Genomic DNA, 19,616 nt, shown 5'->3' on the forward strand with positions numbered 1-19,616 from the left:
AAGGACATGAACAGGTTGCATCAATGGCAATATCATTTTAAAAATGTGGATATTAGGAAAGAACTTGACATTGTCAGCATCCAGGAATGCATTAGCAGAGCTAATCTCAGGTGGTATGGTCACTTAAACAGAATGGGCGAGGAAAGATTAGCAAAACAAGTGTTCTCTGCCAGGTTGGTAGGAAAAAGAGTGTCCCGACAATTCATCACAGAAAAAATTCGCTGAAAATGTTATTCGCTAGAAAATTGATATAATATTGCATTGATACCGATATATGAAAAGTAAATGCAGTGCAAGATAAATTTCACAAAATATAATTTTATTATGTATCTATGTATTAGTCCATGCGGTTAGCCAAGTAGCTGGCTGCTTCACAACCATATGCCTCGGAAAGGAGTGTCCTGGTTTCAATTGCCGTCGCTGACAAAAGGAACTTAGGATCTTTCTCAGACATAGCCAAGTTAGCCGGTCTTGGGCAAGGAATGCAGGGTTTTTCTCCCCGGTTTATATGGGATTTTTCCTCCCGCAAGCAGGCAAACCGACCTTGAGAACGTAATGCTTCTACAGACATAGAATACAATGGGAGGCATAGACCAACCACCTTATCCTCGTATAGCAGTTGCAGTTATAAGGAATAGAAATCCTCAACACCGTGAAGGTAAAAGAGGGATAGATCTATGTATTATTTATTTAGATTTTCATATTTTTTATTCTTATACAGTGAAAGTAATATTTTCTTGATTGGTGAGTTTCCTAATTTATATTTCGTCTTAAAATGGTATAAATATTCTTTCTTACTTTGATACTATAGATTCTGTTGATGGAATATTAATATTTAAAAAATTATAACTGCAACTGTTATGAGGATAAGGTGGTTGGTCCTATGCCTCCCAGTGTATCCTATGTCTGTAGAAGCGTTATCTTCTCAGGGCCGATTTGCAGTTTGCTTTCAGGAGGAAAAAACCCCACATAAACTGGGGAGAAAAACCCTGCATCCTCGCCCAAGACTGGCTAACTTGGCTATGTCTGAGAAAAATCTTACACTCCTCACGTCAGTGACAGGAATTGAACCCAGGACACTCCTTTCCTATGCATATGGTTGTGAAGCAACCAGCCACTCGGCTAACTGCGTAGACTAATACACAAAATATAATAAAATCATCATCATCATCAAATTCCTGACATATACCCTCAAGGGGTATATAGGATATGATAGTACTACATGAAAAATTTACATCATTACTAACTTCTTATCTACAATTTTCCTCCAAATCAGTCTGTTACTTGTCAAGACTCCAACATTATCAGATCTTATATTTCTATCATCTAAGGCACTTTGTACTGTATCATCCACCTATATCTTGATCTTCCTCTGGGTCGTTTTCCTGCCAACCTGGCAGAGAACGCTTGTTTTGCTAATCTTTCCTCGCCCATTCTGTTTAAGTGACCATATCACCTGAGATTATCTGTTAATACATTTCTGGATGCTGACAATGTCAAGTTCTTTTCTAATATCCTCGTTTTTAATATGATATTGCCATTGATGCCATCTGTTCACGCCTCTAATCTTTCTCAGGACTATCATATCTGCAGTCTGTAGTCTTTGGTCAAGTGTTTTACTTCTGACCCAGCTCTCAGATCCATAAATTAAAACTGGTTTGAACACTGTCTTTATACAGCTAATTTAGTATTCCGACTAATTTCTCTCTTATTCCATATGAATTTATTCAATTGATTTCCTATACCAGCTTTGTTGATTCTGTTGTCTATTTCTATATTTAATTTACCATCTTCACTAAAAATCGTGCCTAAGTAGCTGAAATGTTTTACTTGTTCCACAGGTACCTTGTTCACAACACAGTTGACATTTTCAACAATTCTACCTATTTTCATTGTCTTTGTCTTTATAATGCTGACCTTCATACCATATCTATTACAACAGTAATTCAATTTAGTCAGAGAATCTTGCAGACTTGTAGTGGATTTATTTAGGAGTATAACATCATCTGCATAAAGCAAAGAGCTGACATCTCCAATTCTGATATCATATTTAATACCACTTTCCCTCATAATGTTCTCCATACAGATAATGAATAACAGAGGGGATAATGTACATCCTTGTCTCACACCAATTTAACATTAAACCACTTTCCTGTACTTCCTTCAATTCTAACTGCTGACTTACAACTCAAATAAAGACTAAGTATTGCTTGATATAATGCCCCATTGACACCATATAACTAGGGTTCATATACATCTCGTATTATGAGTTTTGTCCTGGCGTCCCAATAAAACGGGATGCCAGGACAAAACTGTGGACAAAACAGGACAAAACTGCCGGGACGATTCTGTGTCCTTCGGGACACAGAATTGTCCCGTAATTTGTGGATTTGTGTTTAAAATTCCCATTCTTAAACATAAAACATGTAATTGCTAAGAAATCGTTAGTTATTGATCATAAAATTATCTTATCAATTGACAATATGGACATGTTGCGAGAATAGTGCAACTAGCGGACGTTGTAATAACTAAGTATGGCTTATTTGATATGACACAGATCTGTTATGAAACATAATTAGTTTTATTATTTTATATGCCTTTAAAATACCGAAGAGAAAGCGTGTTCTCATAGAAAAGCTAAGGACTGAATACCCTTTTATTATACCATGTAATTGTGATGGCAAAGTCAACAAGAAAGTGAAATGTACACAATGTAATGCAATATTCAGCATACAACAGGCGGTCGGTCAGACATCACGCAGCACATCGCTACGAAGAGGCACAAATTAGCAGAAAATGCAAGTGTAAGTAGAAAAGTGTCAGATTATTTTTCTAAAAAAAGAACGGGTGAAATGGAAAGAAATCTTGCAGCTGATGAAGCTACATTTGCATATCATGTATGCATGCACAACTGGAGTTTCAGTTCGATGGACTGCACATCGAAAATAATCTGGAAACTATATGACAAAAAGTTCCCTTGCAGTGAAAAGAAGACTCAAGCTATAATTGTGAGTGTATTAGCACCTTATGCAATGGCTGTTTTCAGAAACGAACTTGAGAAAGGTAATTATGTGTCAATAATGATAGACAGTTCTAACCACGGTGCTTTGAAAATAGTTCCAGTTCTAGTTCGATATTTCATACCAGAAGAGGCCATCAAAACGATGGTTCTAGAGTTTTTAGATTTACTGTGTGAAACTGCAGACCAACTTACAGAATATGTATGGCAACTAGTGACAAAGTGGAATATTGAAAAGAAAGTTGTTGCCTTGTCAGCAGATAATACTAATACAAATTTTGGTGGAAGTTCCAGAAGAGGAAAGAACAATGCTTTTCATAAATTGAAATTAAAATTGATAGGAGTTGGTTGTTCATCCCATATCATAAATAATGCTATACAATGTGCAGCTGATACATTGCCCATGGACGTTCAAGCTGTCATTGAAAAATTATATCAGCATTTTTATATCTATAAAGGTTTTTGTGACTTTTTAAATACTGAGTACAAGACAGTGTTAGGGCACTGAAAAACGCGATGGTTGTCTCTGTACCCTGCTCTCAAAAGGATGAATGAGATGTACAAAGTTCTCAAATCATATGTTCTTTCACTTGATAAACCACCATTGCTTCTAAAAAATTTCTTTAGTAATCCAGTTTCAGAGCTAATAGCCACATTTCTAGAATGCCGATCTGAAATGTTTCATGCAACAATTTGTGCAATTGAGGGTGAGAAAGTCACTCTTGCGGAAGCAAAATCCATTATTGAAAGTCTCTTAGAGAAACTTCAGCAGAGATGAGATAATGATTTTGCAACAAGGAAAGAACAGTCCTTACTGAAGGCATTAATTGAAGATGGATTCTTCACTGAGAAGAATTATGGTAATTATAAAAATGAATTTTATAACACCTGTATAGAATACATCCAAGAATGGTCTTCTGACACTCTTACTTTTGAAAGTTTGTCTTGGATTTTATTGAAGAATCCAGAAGCCAGTCTCAGTTGGAAAAGTGTGCAGGAAAGTGTAACAACTATCGAAGAGGTCTGCCCAAACACAAAAATCAATGAAACTGAACTGTTTGATGAGGTGATGATCTTGAAAAAGGCAATTACAGAGAAGAAAGAAGAAATTAAAGCAAAATCTACAGGAGAAATTTGGTATGAATTATTCAACAGTGTTGGAGTAAATGAATTAATAAATTTGAAGAAGATTGTTGAGTTCTTCTGCTGCATTCCTGGCACAAATGCTAGAATTTGTGCCAGGAATTCAGAATTGAAAGTCTGTTTTCCTGGATGAACTCCTTATGGACAAACGAAAAGAATAGGTTATCTGTAGAAACTGTGAAAGCTATGCTCATTGTTAAAGTGTTTTTTCAATAAAGACTGTGTGGAATTTCATAACTTGGTAAAACATAATCATTCTTTACTTGAGAAAATACAGTCATCTGAGAAGTACATCACAGGCAAAGATCAACAATTTAGTGTTTAAAGTTCAATTTTAAGATTGGTATAATCAAATTCTTTTCCCTTTGCTGATGTTCATAAGTAAGAAAAGCAATAAAATTTTGTTAGTTTATTCAAACCAAAAGTGTCCCGTATTTTTTTTTCCAAAAATATATGAACCCTACATATAACTGTAGCGTATTGAACAGCTTCTCTCTTGGCACCTTTTCATATGCCTTTTCCAGATCAACAAAACTTAAATACAGATCTTTGTTATATTCCCATGCTTTCTCAACTATTTGTCGTAAAGTGAAGATCTGATCCTGACAGCCTCTATTTGGCCTGAATCCAGCTTGTTCTTCAAAATTATATTTTGTGAAATTTATCTTGCACTGCACTTGCTTTTTATCAGTATCAATACAATTCATTTCAGTTTTCTAATGAATAACATAATGATATAATCACGTAATCACAAGAAAGATATTTATTTAACCAAATATTTCGGTCTGGAAATAGCAGACCATCGTCGGTGGTATTACAAGAACAGTTTAAAAAAATATACAAGCTAGAATACTAACAATAGATCGTTGAAATTAGAACATGCCGCGTGATGTTATATCACTAAGCATGAAACGAAATATTTTGAAGTAGAAACATGATTGAATTTGCTATAAAAAAAAAAAAAAAAAATTAATGAGTAATCTTGATTAGGCTTTCCCAGATTTTTGATATAGATATGCAGTCATTACGATTCAGGTTGGGATGATGGAGCAAGGCCTCCACGCTTTCCTTGAACAAACGTTCGAACCTGAATCGTAATGACTGCATATCTATATCAAAAATCTGGGAAAGCCTAATCAAGATTACTCATTAATTTTTTTTTTTTTTTTTTTATAGCAAATTCAATCATGTTTCTACTTCAAAATATTTCGTTTCATACTTAGTGATATAACATCACGCGGCATGTTCTAATTTCAACGATCTATTGTTAGTATTCTAGCTTGTATATTTTTTTAAACTGTTCTTGTAATACCACCGACGATGGTCTGCTATTTCCAGACCGAAATATTTGGTTAAATAAATATCTTTCTTGTGATTACGTGATTATATCATTCAGTCTTATGTCGCAAGTATCCTTAAAACAACTAATGAATAACATTTTCAGCAATCAGTAGTTCGCACAATGAATTTTCCTCGTGATAAATTGTCCCCGCAATGAATTGTTCTTGAACCGAAAAAGACCCAGAGGTAGACCAAGATACAGATGGATTGATACAGTAAAAAGTGCCTTAGAAGATAGAAATATAAGATCTGATAATGTTGGAGTCGTGACAGGTAACAGACTGATTTGGAAGAAAATTGTAGATAGGAAATTAGTAATGATGAAATTTTTCATGTAGTACTATCATATCCTGTACATCCCTTGAGGGTATATATCAGGAATTTGATGATGATGATAAAAATTATAAACAATTTATGGCTATTACTTCCCAAAACTTGGAGACAAGCATACAGTCTATTCAAATAAGATTAGGATGTTGATATGGTGTTTCACACATTTCAAGGAATTAATGATCGAATTTAAAGCTACTATAATGTAACATCTTTGTTTGATTCCATGAGTATAATTTCCTTTAAGTCATTCCTCTCGAAATCTGAAACGTAGCATATCAGACAATTTCTTACCTTTTGATAATTACAATGCAACTCATAAAAATTGACGCTCATAATGTATTTTTTCTCAAAATCATTTCAAAAATCGGACCAACAGACAGTGCATTAACATGGCAGTCTAAGGGAGACGCACTTTTACATGAGAGATAGCCCATCTCCGTTCACAACCGGAATGACATTACCCAGGGGGGGTATGCCAAGTAACTCCCTTTTCATCTCCCCCCCAGTGACATCATTCCGGTTGTGTGGAGATGGGCTATCTCTCACGTAAAAATGCGTCTCCCGTAGACTGCCATGTTAACGCATCATCTGTTGGTCCGATTTTTGAAATGGATTTTGAGAAAAAATACATTATGTGCATCAGTTTTTATGAGTTGCGTTGTAATTATCAAAAGGTGAGAAATTGTCTGATATGCTATGTTAGGTTAGTTTAAGTTGGTTAGGTTAGTTTAGGTTGGTTAGGCAGTCAGCTTATTTGTGCATGGTTTACTTCATATACCTACGTATGTATATACAGTTCCTCTGGTAACGGGATATCGTTCAGAATTTGCGCCATTATTTGACCAGCGAGATGCTTCTTGTCCTCTAAAAATCGTGCTCTAAAGACGTCTATCGGATATCAATTCCGTTTCTTCTCCCTTTCAGTCACGTGACTTCTGGTTGCGAAGCGATACGAAGTGCCTGTTCACGCGTCGGTGCGTCTGCTTCGGTCACCGTAGACTTACATGTGAGATGACGGCCGTTCACCCAAAAAGTTCTAGACAAATTATCAATTTATTCAAAAAAAATAAGCAATTTCCATAATTGCAGGAACTAACGAATGTTGTGTAAAAGTATACCAAAGGTAAGATATTGTCTGTGATGTATTTCGGAAAAGTGCCCATGGAGTGACCTAAAGAAAATTATAACAGATTCCATTGAACTTTATGTCTATGTCTTGTATCAATGGCATGAGAAGCAAGGCCTGAACCATCTCATGCTAGAAATCTTATGTAATTTTGGTGTTCTATGATTCTAGCAAAACAGCAAGATTAACATGAACAGGCTACTTGACAGTCACCAGGCAAAGACAGTGGAAGCAATTTATCTTTAGTAGAAGTTAAGAAAAAAGACAATTTTTGTGCTGGCTTGAAAGTTGAATATTGTATTTGCAGAGAATCCTTGCCATTTGTTCAGAAGTTTCTTTAAGGTAGGGTTTGAAGATCCTCTTCACATTAGGCTATAGTCTAATATAGCCTGATATAGCCTGATTCTGGTATATAGACTTATCTATCGGTCACTCATAACTATTATTTTTCCAGAAATGACAATGTATACCAAAATATTAATTATAAAAAACTTTAATAGTTTCCTATATAGTGGTCTGGTTGAAGGATAATAATTATCAATTATTTTCTAGATGATAGTTTCTGTATATCTATTAGACAACGAAGTGATTTGTGTTTCATTTAACTCTTCTGAGAGAAAAATGAAAACTACTCTAAAGCCCTTTGACTGTGTTCAGCATGTGAAATTGCAGAAAATAATGAAAAGAATGGGTTTTTCCTCAACATACTATCATGTTGATAGCTAACTTGTACAGTGAACAAAAAGGCATGGTAAGAACAGGTGTTGGATAAACTAATTGGCTTCAAGTTGGAAAGGGAGTTAAGGAGTTAGGCAAGAATGCATACATTCCTCCTTGCCTGTTCAATATCTATGTTGAAAACATCATGTATGTAGCATTAGATGAGCTCAACACATTAATTAGGATAGGTGGTAGATTGATCAGTAATCTGAGGTATGCTGATGATAATGTCAAGGAAGAACTAAGAATAATTCTTGACAAAGTTAATGAGATCGGTAAGAGCAGAGGATTTCAGCTCAATCCTAGCAAGAAAAAGATTATGGTTTGCAAAGGAAATACAGATAGGGAAGCTCCTGAGAAACAAGTGTACCTTAATGGAGAATGAATTGAGGAAGTCAGCAAGTTCAAGTACCTGGGATCCATTATTAATGTGAGGAACTGCTGTTCAGAAGATATCAGAAGAAGATTATGAATGGCTAAAACAAGTCAAAGACTTGTCTAAAATCTGGCAGGATGGATCTATCTAGACAGAAAAAAAAAGTTGATGATTTTGGATGTAGCTGTTTTTCCAAGTAACTTATGGATGTGAGACTTGGAACCTAAAGAAGCCTGAAGGAAAAGGATAGCTGCTTCTGAGATGCGATGTTAACAGAAGGCTGTTGAGTATATCATATACTGAAAGGTGGACAAATGGGTGAGTGCTAGAAAGGATCGGTAGAACTAACGCTCCTCAAGGATATTGACAGAAGACTTCTCAAAAAAAGTAATAGAAGGTAAAACTCCTGGAAAAAGAGGTAGATTGTCAATGAGATGGATAGATGGATGGTGTGTCTAGAGCGACTGATCTTCAAAGACTTGAAGCCTCCAGAAAAGGATACAGCAGGACCACATGGTGAGGACTTAGTGTGGCACATCACTGAAAATTTGAGTGGCCATACAGCATTTTTTGACGTCCAGTGAACAGATGGATGGATGGATGGATGGAAGGGTGTTCAAAGAACAAATTGTATGTGCTCTGCACACATAACTTTTGATAATACCTGTGTAAAGGATGATGACGTGAAGCTGGGTGGGTATTTCTACCAGTGAAGGAAAGCTTCCTGTAGATGAAAAATACAACACTGTCTGTAGAGTTATGGATTATTAGGAATCCAAGAAGGGAAGACTGTTGTTAGATTCAAGAGTGAACCTGATGTGGCTGTATAAAGATTTTCTTCTGATTGTTTATAGAATAAGAAGAAAAATAATAATATATTTATTTACTTAGTTGCTCAGCTACTAAGAGCACAAACCTGTTGCTGGTTGAATACTGTAAAACTGTTTTGCTCTGAAGATGTTGAGTATAAAACCAGAAAAACATCACGAAATAAGTAAATAAATATATTGCAAATGTTTTATTATTGTATTGTGAATTAAACAGCAAAAAATCTACTGTATGCAGTTGTTAAAACGACCCTACCTCAACACACACAGCAATTCTCTGCACATTGAATCATAATTCCATCAGCCTTAGGTGTTTTTTTTTTTATGTACCACAATGTTTATACACATCCAACTTTAGACATGTATAAACTAGATGCTCTGAGATTAAACTCTTCATGTTCAGAACATTCTGCTAGGATACCACAAAAATTAGACATGAAATTAGAATCAATCCCTGGTTGAATAGATTAACTAATTTCACAACAGACTTGCAATTTTAATTTTGAAAAACCCATCAAATAGATCATCATCATCATTAATTTCTTGTACCTCAAGGGGTGCAGATTACTACGACAGCACTACATGATTAAGTTTACATTATTATTATTAATCTACTATCAATTTTCCTCCAAATTAGCCTATTACTTGTGAGCGCTCCAATATTTTCATATCTAACATTTCGTGCTTCTAAGACACTTCTGACTGAATCAATCCACCTAGACCTTGGTCCTCTTCTGGGTCTCTTTCCATCATCTTGGCATCAAACACCTCTTGCTAATCTTTCATCACCCATTCTATTACGTGGCCATAGCACCTTAGATTAGCTCTGCTCACACATTCTTGAACATTAATAATGTCAAGTTCCTAATATTTTCATTTTTAATATGATTCTGCCATTGATGCATCTGTTCACTCCTCTAATTTTTCTTAGAACACTTGTATCTGTGGTCTCTAATCTTTGATCGAGTGCTTTATTTCTAACCCAACTCTCATATCTGTAACTTAAAACTAGTTTCAACAATGTCTTATATACTGCTAGTTTGGTGTTTTGGTTAATTTCTCTCTTATTCCATATAAATTTATTCAACTAGCTCCCCACCATATCAACTTTGCTTATTTATTCCGTTGTCTATTTCCAGGTTTAATTTGCCATCTTTACTAAAAACTGTGCCTAAATAGCTGAAATGTTCTTCCACGTTCCTGCCTATTTTCATAAGTTTGGTTTTTTTATTGTTGATGTTCTTCTATGTTCCTGCCTATTTTCATAATTTTGGTTTTTTTATTGTTGATTTTCGTGCCAAATTTGTTACAGATTTTCTTCGAAAATCTTCGAGACTTGCACTAGCTGTGTTTAGGAGTACATCACCTGCATAAGAAAAGAGCTAAGCTTGACAAGTCTAATTCTAATATCAGGTGTAATGCTACTTTCTTTCATAATGTGATCCATACATATAATGAATCAGAGGGGAGATAATGTCTGTCTTTGTCTTTACCCCTGATTTTACATCAAGATAAATATGATAAAATTTCAACAATTTTTTTTACAGCGGAACTACATGTAAATATAAGTCAAACTATAAATATATGCAAAAAATACAGTCAGTCATTCTCAATATAGCAAATTTGTAGGCCAAAAACAAGTAGGTTCACTTGCAAATTCCCTTTACAACAGTAATATTAGGGCTATGAGTTTTTGAATGGTAATTTCTAATAAAGACATTTACTATGGAAAGAGTGGACTGTATTTCTTTGGTCTGAAAAAAACAATCTGAATATTGGTACCTTTACTGAATCGTGTGTGAAATCGAGCTGGTGTTCGCCTATGAAAAGTAGCAATTTGTTCTGCAAGTGGACAATATTCATACTGATCATGGACCTCTGATTTTTTTCTTTCCGAAATTTTAAAAGGAACTGGCTTGGTCACTGTCAAGGATGTTGACTGAAGCTGCAAATAAAACTAAATTTAATGCTTTCTGAAGGACTAAATATATTTATTACACAAACACTTTCGTTTTTTTAAGCAATTGCACTTAATTATAATATACACAGTTTCTTTAAATGTATTCTTAAGGGATGTACAGGATATGATAATTCAAGAAAGTAATTTCATTATTAACTTCCTATCAATGATTTTCTCCAAATTTGTTTATTTGGCATGTTCTCCCATATGATCAACTCATATTTCTCTCTATTAACATGCTCCTTTACTATGCATGTCTTGTGCTTCAAGCACCAGTGTTGCAAATCTTTAAATACCAAGTGATATTTAAAGATTGGCAAAATTTTTAAATATCACAACATTCAACATGACTGTTGTGATATTTAAATATCACAACAGTCACGTTCAAAATATACAAAAATTAAATTAAGGTCATTATTATATTTGAATGATTTCTTGACAAGACTTCTGAATGACTTTTTCACGAGATTACACAAGACAAATAATAGGAACAACAGGAAATTGATCTTATTATTTAACTATAATTTAAAGTTATTGGTAGAGTTCTCTTTGTACTAGTGTACAAAGAGAACTCTACTCTGGCAATCTAAGATTTAACTCTCTGAATTATGCATTATATTTCCAGGTAGATGGGGTAAGAAAATGTTTTTCTTATAACATCTTCTACCCAAAAATAATTACTTCCTTCCTTCAGTGGCATTAACAGGCACTTAGGCACCCATAGCCTTCCAAGTATCCTTAGATTTCCTAACTGTAATACTAGGATAAGGCGATTATCCCATGCCATCAAAATTTTCCTGTCTGTAAATTGCATGTGTTCTACTGGCTGGTTTATCTGTTCTGAGGGACAAAAAATCCGAGTTTCTGGGAGAAAAAACCCTCTACCTCCATATGAGACCAGCTAACTCACCTTTAGTTGAAAGAAACCAGATAAAGGTTCATAGCGTCATGAAAGGAATCGAACCCAGGTCTTTCCGACCAAAGGGCTTCGTCTATACCAAATGAGTTATGGAAGCTCTAAAATAATTGCTATTTTAGTGATTATTTCACGGATGATTTTACAGCTCATGAAAGCTTCAAAAAAACTTATCTTTCTTTTTATTTCTTTGATATCAATCACTCACATGAGAATTTGCAAAGCCTATAGCATTATTGCTGCTATCTGTGAGCAAATAATCAAGAAAAAAAAAGGAGGAAACCGGTATGTTTTTTGAACATTCAACTGTAGCCCTTAGGGGGAACTATGTGGAGAAGATTGTTCAGAGCACAGAGGTAGAAAGTATAAAAGAGAAGGACAAGAAGGTGGTTCGGTAAGTTTGGAAATGGACAGCAAATAAATGTCGATTAGCAGTTTCTCTTGAATTAAAGGATTTGAGGGAAAGTAGAGAAAAGGTGTGATGTCTGCTGTAATGTATTCTACTGTCACATTCTTTTGAATGTCATCAGCATCTGCTGGAGCCAAGCGCTTACAGTACATTAACAGCTTAACAGCTGTTAATGTACTGTATCAGTACTGAAATGTGTCAGTAACCAGATTTTTCAAAATCTGGTTACTGACACACTTCAAAGGTCTGCTGTCTTCTCTATCCTCTTTAAAGAGCTTAAACCATTAAATTTGTTTGAAACACTCATCTGCATAAGCTGATTGTAATTTTACATAAAATTCAACATGGATATGTTATTCCAGTCTTGTTTCTAATGCTAACATTAGACACAATGCACAAAGACTATCCATACAAAATAAAGCTTATGGCCAATTAGTTTGGGTTATTAGGATTACTGCTTCTTCTATGCTTCTCTAAGATCCTCACCAGGAGCGATACTTCCATTTTTTAAAAAAACAGTCTCATTACTTTTTTTGGTCACATCCTATATGTTCATGACCACTATCTTTCTGGATACAGCTGCTCGCACCATAGTAAACAATCACTAACAGAATAACAATAATGTCTGTGGCCAAGGAATAAAAAAAGAAGGAAACATACTTTTTTGACTATTCAGTTATAGTCCTTAGGGGAAACCATGCAGAGAAGACTGTTCCAGAGCAGAGATAGAAAGTATAAAATAACAGGATAAGAAGGTTTTAAAGGATATTCACTATAGCATTTCCACTATAACAAACTATAAGCAAGTCCCAGCTAAAGGCTTAAACTATTGTATTAAAAAGTTTGAATGTCTCTCATTGATAAGCTTATAAAAAACTTGTCAACCAGGAATAATACAGTTGGAAAATTGCTTTTTTATTATTCCTTAACTGAAGCTCTCAAATGGGCATAAAAAAATCATAATGAAATAGACATCAGTGTACACTTTAACAAAATGCATATGTCTGATTTTAATCAACCACTTTGTAATGCAAGCAGTAATCAATAAATATAAATACCCACATATACCTTGGTTGTGGTAGTACACTTTTCTTCATGTTATTTTATTTTCAATAATAAAAAAAAAATCCTTTATAATCTCAAAATTAACATCCAGAAAGCCATCCAACACCATAATACAGTTGAAACATTAAACTAAAATGAAATGATGCAGGATTTCTGGTGGGGGAGACACTAGGTTTGAATGAACTTGCAATATCAAATACAATATAGTTATTTGGCTAGCATGTCTTTACAACATTAAGTAGCAATATTATAATTTGAAGTGGTGATACACATAATGGCCAGCCACTGAATTAGAAACCATTATGCAGATGTACATAAACATTACTTATGTAGTATATATGCAAATACTTGATCACATGCATCACCATGTATTCTAGATAATTATTTAAGAATGTTGCTGGCAGTATTAATCACAAAAAAAGAAAAATAAAGGATCTTTTGGAGTTTGATAAAGGGCTTATTGTGGTGCCCATCTGACTGGAGCCATGATTTTGAAAACAGCAGAGCTGACTGGCTTCTCAAAAGGCAAGATATCCCAGGTCAGTGGAAAAATAACCCACATTGCTTGTCTAAGAGGTGTAACTATGGTCCTAAAATCAGGAATGAGATCAGTGTCATCTGAGAAGGCTTGTACAGATAAACAGAACTTCATGTGTACAGCAATTGACCAAAGCATTTAATGAAGGCTGTTTCTGTCCCATTCTTACTGAACTATGTGCAGGGAATTGAAGAGGATCGGTATTAGCAGTTACCTATACATAAAATAAAACTTTCTAATTCAGTGGCCAGTAAGTGTAGAATTTATGTAGATTAATATGATTAATCACATTCTTCTGATTGCATTAAGATATGGATCAAGATTAACTAGCAATTATAATATTAAGTGCTTATAATGTTATTACTAACAACTTATAATGTTATTACAACTAAGTATTCACTGTTAGCAATGATATAAACAATCCAGCTACTACCAGAATACCATATAATCCGCACAATCTTGTCTCACCATCCTGGCAGGGGTGAGCCTTGATTCCCTCATAAATAAATTTCTTCCTATATATATATAAATGTCAGTTTTCCTGTCAACTCAGACCATAACCTCATCCACATTTACTTTACTTGGCAACACCCTTCATCCAACCATTTTTCCATTCTCTTTCTTAGGCATTAGAACAGCAGTAAATGACATGATCCCTGTGACTTCTCCTTGTTATGATCCAATTATTGTTTCAGACAACATACTATAATTTCATCCATTTCTTCTTGGATGAGAGTATGGTCTAAGTTACCATTTTCATTAATGCCTGCTTTACAACCCGCAAGTCATGGCTTCGAATCCTACTGTGGGCATAGATATCTATAAAAGCTCCTTGAATTTATAAGGCTAGGCTTTAAAAAATATGTTAATGAGAATGACCTCAGTGACTGATCCTCCTTTTCAGGGTATAGTTACTGTTTCTATTCTCCTGATTTAAACATCTACTCTGACTAAATTAACAAAAAAATAATTCTAAATGGAATATATCTTCTCAAAAAAAAAAAAAAAAAACTGCATCATAAGTGGCTAAAGACAGTCACATCACACTGCAGCTTGTGAAGAACAATGCCATATTCAAATCTGATTTTCAAAGGATCAAATGAAGAAAACTTGCCTCTAGTTCAAATAGCTGAGTTATCTGATTCCCTGCCAGGTACACTGGATGCAATTTCTGCTCTTCCATACTCTCATCTTTCACTCATTCGATAGTAACATTGTAATGTCATCCAATGATCAGGTAAACCCCCAGCGTCATTTTCTTCCTCCGACTCTGGCAGAGATGATACTATGACAAATTATTTCTACACTGCCAAGGGGAAGGTGGGGGGTTGAAACACACAGAGAAAGAGAAATTCTCAATTGGATAACTGAAAATTCTCTGTAGATTAATTTTTTATATAACATTCATACACATACAAGAATTTGAAGAACATATAGTAAAGTGATGCTGGGTGTGGGTACGTGATTAAGAGAGAAAGAATCTGACAATGTTCTTGAAAAGTTGGAAGTCAGGAATACTGTTCCTAAGAACAGAGGTAGATGGAACGAAAGATGAATGAGAATAGCAGATTTAGTGTGTTAGCAGTCCCAAGATTATTACATGACACCTTCAAGGAGGTGTCATGTAATAATAATGTTGCTAATTTTATTGTGATTTAGCAGAAATAGGGGAAATGATGGAGTCCAGTTTTGCTGAAAAGCTCCTGTGGAAGCAAGAAAACTGACACCACTTGTGAGACAATGCTGGAGAGGAACTGTGAGAGAGCTGTTGTCAATTAGTCACACTGAACTCCTGTATAGCATTAAGTATTTTTAGAGGGGTATCTGATACATCATTTCCACATGTGATGGCAGTAATCAAGGTTGGATTATTTGGAATTCAGGATTTCTTGAATGAAAAAAAAAAAAAGATGGCAGATTTCTAGAAGACTGAGGATGTTATTAGAAGTGATAGGCTTGTGCCAAAAACTAGGTCAGTGTGAGTCCACAAAGAGAGAGATCTGGTCTTGACTGTTGAGCTAAATGGTATCAAAGGTAAGAGAAGTAAACAGAGATTGCAAGAAAGAAGATAAAAACGTGTTTTTCAAAGTGCTGAAGATAACTAGATTATCATCACCCTACTGAAGCATGGTATGGCGATCAAGTTTAGAATGCTGACCATAGACAGCGAAGAATGTACTGTGCTGTCATCTAAACTATGGATCGAGTTTCAAGTCATTGAGAGAAGGTAATATATATAATATACATAAATTGAGAGAAGGTAATTTATGTATATAAAAAGAAGAGAGTAGGTGATATAACACAATGCTGAGGAACACCTGTATGGAATAGCTGTGTTATGTTTTCAGATTTCTCTGCAAATTCAGGTGTTCCTCAGGTCTGTGTTATATCACCTACCCTCATGGTATTTGACAGGATCAGGCATCAAGGGCTTCTAGCCAAATTACCATCTTATGGTCTGAAGATGGTAATTTGGCTAAGAAGCCCTTGATGCCAGATCCTATCAAAAAGCATGCAAATATCAAGTGCAACAGCTTTTGTCAAATCTTTCCATGGCACATGTATAGAGGCAAGAAAATATCTGCAATACAGATAACCAGTAAGAAGCTAAAGTGGGGGAATCAATACTGGTTATCACTGATTATCTAGATCTCCAGGTGATGAAGTTGCTTGTCATTGACCTTATCTAGTAATTTAGACGAGTGCAGTGATGTGAGAGCAATAGGTTTATAGTTTGATGGTAGAGATTTATTTCTGGAAGTCAGAGGGGTAGTATGCATTCTCAATGATACATATCTTGTGACATATACACTATTAAAACTCAGGAAATGTCATTTATTTCTACCAATTCTGATGCATGCATATCCTTATTGTGACCCTAGGCAACAACATTTCTGTAACTAAGTTATGCAAAAGGGAAAAAAGTGAGTTCCCAAAGCTTTCAAATTGGAACAAGTCAGCTAAGAGATACAACCTTGACAGAGGACACTGGTCATCCTGGATGTCTTGAGGTAGGGTTTGGGGCTGATGATCCCATCTGGGAAAAAAATACCTTGTCATAAAATGTAAGGAAACAACTGCTGGATGAACAAACAGAACAACAACATGGCAAATGTTTTACGGAATTGAGAATTGGATCATGGAATTGTTTTCTACCTATCTAGAGCCTTAAGAATGGTTGAAGCAGTTGGATAAATACAAGTTACATATTATAGCTAAAGTAAGAAATAAGGTAGATAGGAGAGAGATTATACAAAAAGAAGAATCACATATTTTATAGCTACAAAGAAAGACCATATGTTTAGAATAGCCTTCACTGCAAACAAGAGGATAAAACATCTTATCATGGACTTCAAAGCAAAATCATCTAGAACATGTAGATTATCAATCATTGGATAGATTTTCATCTATCCAATGATTGCTTCATCTGCACAAATACTCCAACTTTTACCAAGACAAAATATTTCGTGGTTGGTGGAGAAGGCAGAGATTTAGATCTTCTAGTTGGCAAAATCAAGGCAGTAGATCATTTCAGATACTTAGGATCTATCATTCATAAGTCAGGAACATGTAAGAAAGATGTAGATGATCATGTCAACCAAGAAGCCCATAATGCTATTAAACAACTGAATGGTGGGATTGAGGCATTTGTATGAAACGAAAAAGATGATACTCCAAATGATAACAGAGAGTGTTCTGATGTATGAGAGAGAAGGACAGACATTCAAACAAAGCAGAAGAGTCATATAAGAGCTATAGAGATGGATGGCTTACAACAAAGTATATCTCACCTTCGAGTTCAGAATGAGATTATCATCATGGAGAGATTCAATTTGCAAGAAAATGTGATGGACTGCCTGGAATGTCGATTTTCACAGTGCTATGAACATATTCAATGGATGCTACAGGATAGATAGTCCAAGCGAGTGATGAATTGGTCGCCACCAGGAAAACGGAAGAGAGGACGGCCTCAATTTACATGGAGAGGAGTTGTAGAGGCAATGCAAATTAGAGGGTTGAAGAAAGTGCCAGGAATGACCATTCACAGTGAAGAAGGGGATTAAAATATTTAAAAATAAGTACATACTCCAACTGAAGAAAAGAATGGTGCTAAAACAGATCACTTTTATGATGATTTAAATAAAATCTATGGGGAATGCCCAAGGAGGGAAATTAAAATTATAGGTCATTTGAAAGCTGGTTCCTGAGTTAGTCAATTTCTAGCATGAGCAAGCAGGATTTTCTCCCGGAAACTCAAGTTTTCGGGAGAAAATTTGAAGAAGGAATACAACATACAGGCTTTTAAATCAAATGTAAACAAGTTTCTCCTTTCCCAACCCACTACCCATATACGTACTATAGGTTGACCAGCCAACCTTTCGTATATGGGCCCAACATAAAAAAATAAAATAAAATAAAATTGGAGGATTAGCAATGAATAAGGAAGATGGGCAAAAGTTTCTGAAGAAAGTCAGTGGCTATACAGGGCATTGTGACAATGATAATGGTGACAGATTTAATTCCCTTTTTCTCCCCATTTTTTAAATGGGCTGAATATGGACATGCTTCCATGCTGTGGTGTAGATCCCCCCCGAAGGCCATAGAAATGAAGGATAGATGTTAGCTTAGGAGATATCTCTCAAGCACAACTGGGAACGATACTATCAGGAGCAGAAACTTTTTTTTTGTCTAGGTTGTCCACGATTCTTCTAATAGTTTTCTGTTGAAAATTTTTCCCGCTTGGTTATAAATTAAATTAAAGATGCCAAGAAATTATATTGTTTAATCCTTTATCCAAGTGTAAGCAAACAAAGTTTGTGCATGTAATATCTTGACTAGGCTACTTGTATATAGAGATTAAGGACTTCACATTACTTGCCTTAGTATTCCGTAATGCAAAAGCGCACATCCTTTCAGGTGTGTATAATACATATGTATAATACTATGCATATTATGGGAAGGGCCACTGCCCAGCAGCCTTTATTGAGGTACTGTTAGTCTACTGCTAGGCAGTAGCCTATAACAGACTTCAAATTATTGATCCTTTGGCTTGCCAATTTTGGGCATCTGGCAGGTGGTTTTTTAAAAACTTACCTCTTCGGTATGGTTTTGAGACATTTGTGTTTTGCAGAGTCATGCTCACTGTAGTCTACTGCTTGGAGGATTAGTGGGTTAGGATGGATAACAGCATTTGCAAAGAATTTTACAGCCTTTTCTCATAGGAAAGTTTTGATATTAGGGATATTGGCTTCTCAGTGAAGATATATATTTCTTATAAACCATGGCACACTAAATGCTATTTGCAAACATTTGCTTTGGATTATCTGCAGTTTTCTCTAATGTTTGAATCTCCATGCCACTTTTCATGGATCAGGATTTTAACCTCATCTAGAAGTTGGTTGGAGTTTGTGTGCATTGCACATCTGCAGTAGCAGCTGTTAATACAGTTATCTGATTTTCTAAGCTAAAAATTGAGCCCCCCCCCCCACCCAAGTCAATGGCCGAAGGCCAACAAATTCATGTAGAGCAGTCATTAATTTCGTCCAGTTGACAGTTGGGACCCAATCTGGGATATTTTCATGTTGTAAGCCCAGTTGCATTAAAACTGGACTGTGGTCAGAGATGAGATCGTTCATCTCACTTATTTGGTATTAGAAGGAACTCTTATGTTGGTTAGCTTCTACTTCCATGGGGGTTGCAGTTTTGTGTTTTATGTTGGTTCTTTGAGTTGTTTTTTTCTTCTGACTTTGCAGAACTAGTCTTGTTCCTCAGCTGTTTTCTGGGTTAAATATGAGCCAGAATGTGAGTATGAAGTCTGGGGCTCTAGAGTGCTGATGACAACT

At 35.3% G+C, this 19,616-nt stretch overlaps 1 protein-coding gene across 1 annotated transcript in view; it reads right to left on the bottom strand.

Annotated features, from left to right (window-relative positions):
- The window catches only part of LOC150100619 (targeting protein for Xklp2 homolog), a 293,999-nt gene that overhangs the window by 186,718 nt on the left and 87,665 nt on the right, over nucleotides 1-19,616 (bottom strand). The window contains exon 7 of the mRNA XM_090401739.1: nucleotides 10,668-10,830. Coding sequence (XP_090257865.1) covers nucleotides 10,668-10,830 — 163 coding nt within the window. The remainder of the gene's footprint in view (nucleotides 1-10,667; nucleotides 10,831-19,616) is intronic.

Source organism: Typopeltis vanoorti, chromosome 12 (genome assembly GCF_054136105.1).
Source record: "Typopeltis vanoorti isolate ZY-2024b chromosome 12, IOZ_Tvanoo_1.0, whole genome shotgun sequence".
Lineage (NCBI taxonomy): Eukaryota > Metazoa > Arthropoda > Arachnida > Uropygi > Thelyphonidae > Typopeltis > Typopeltis vanoorti.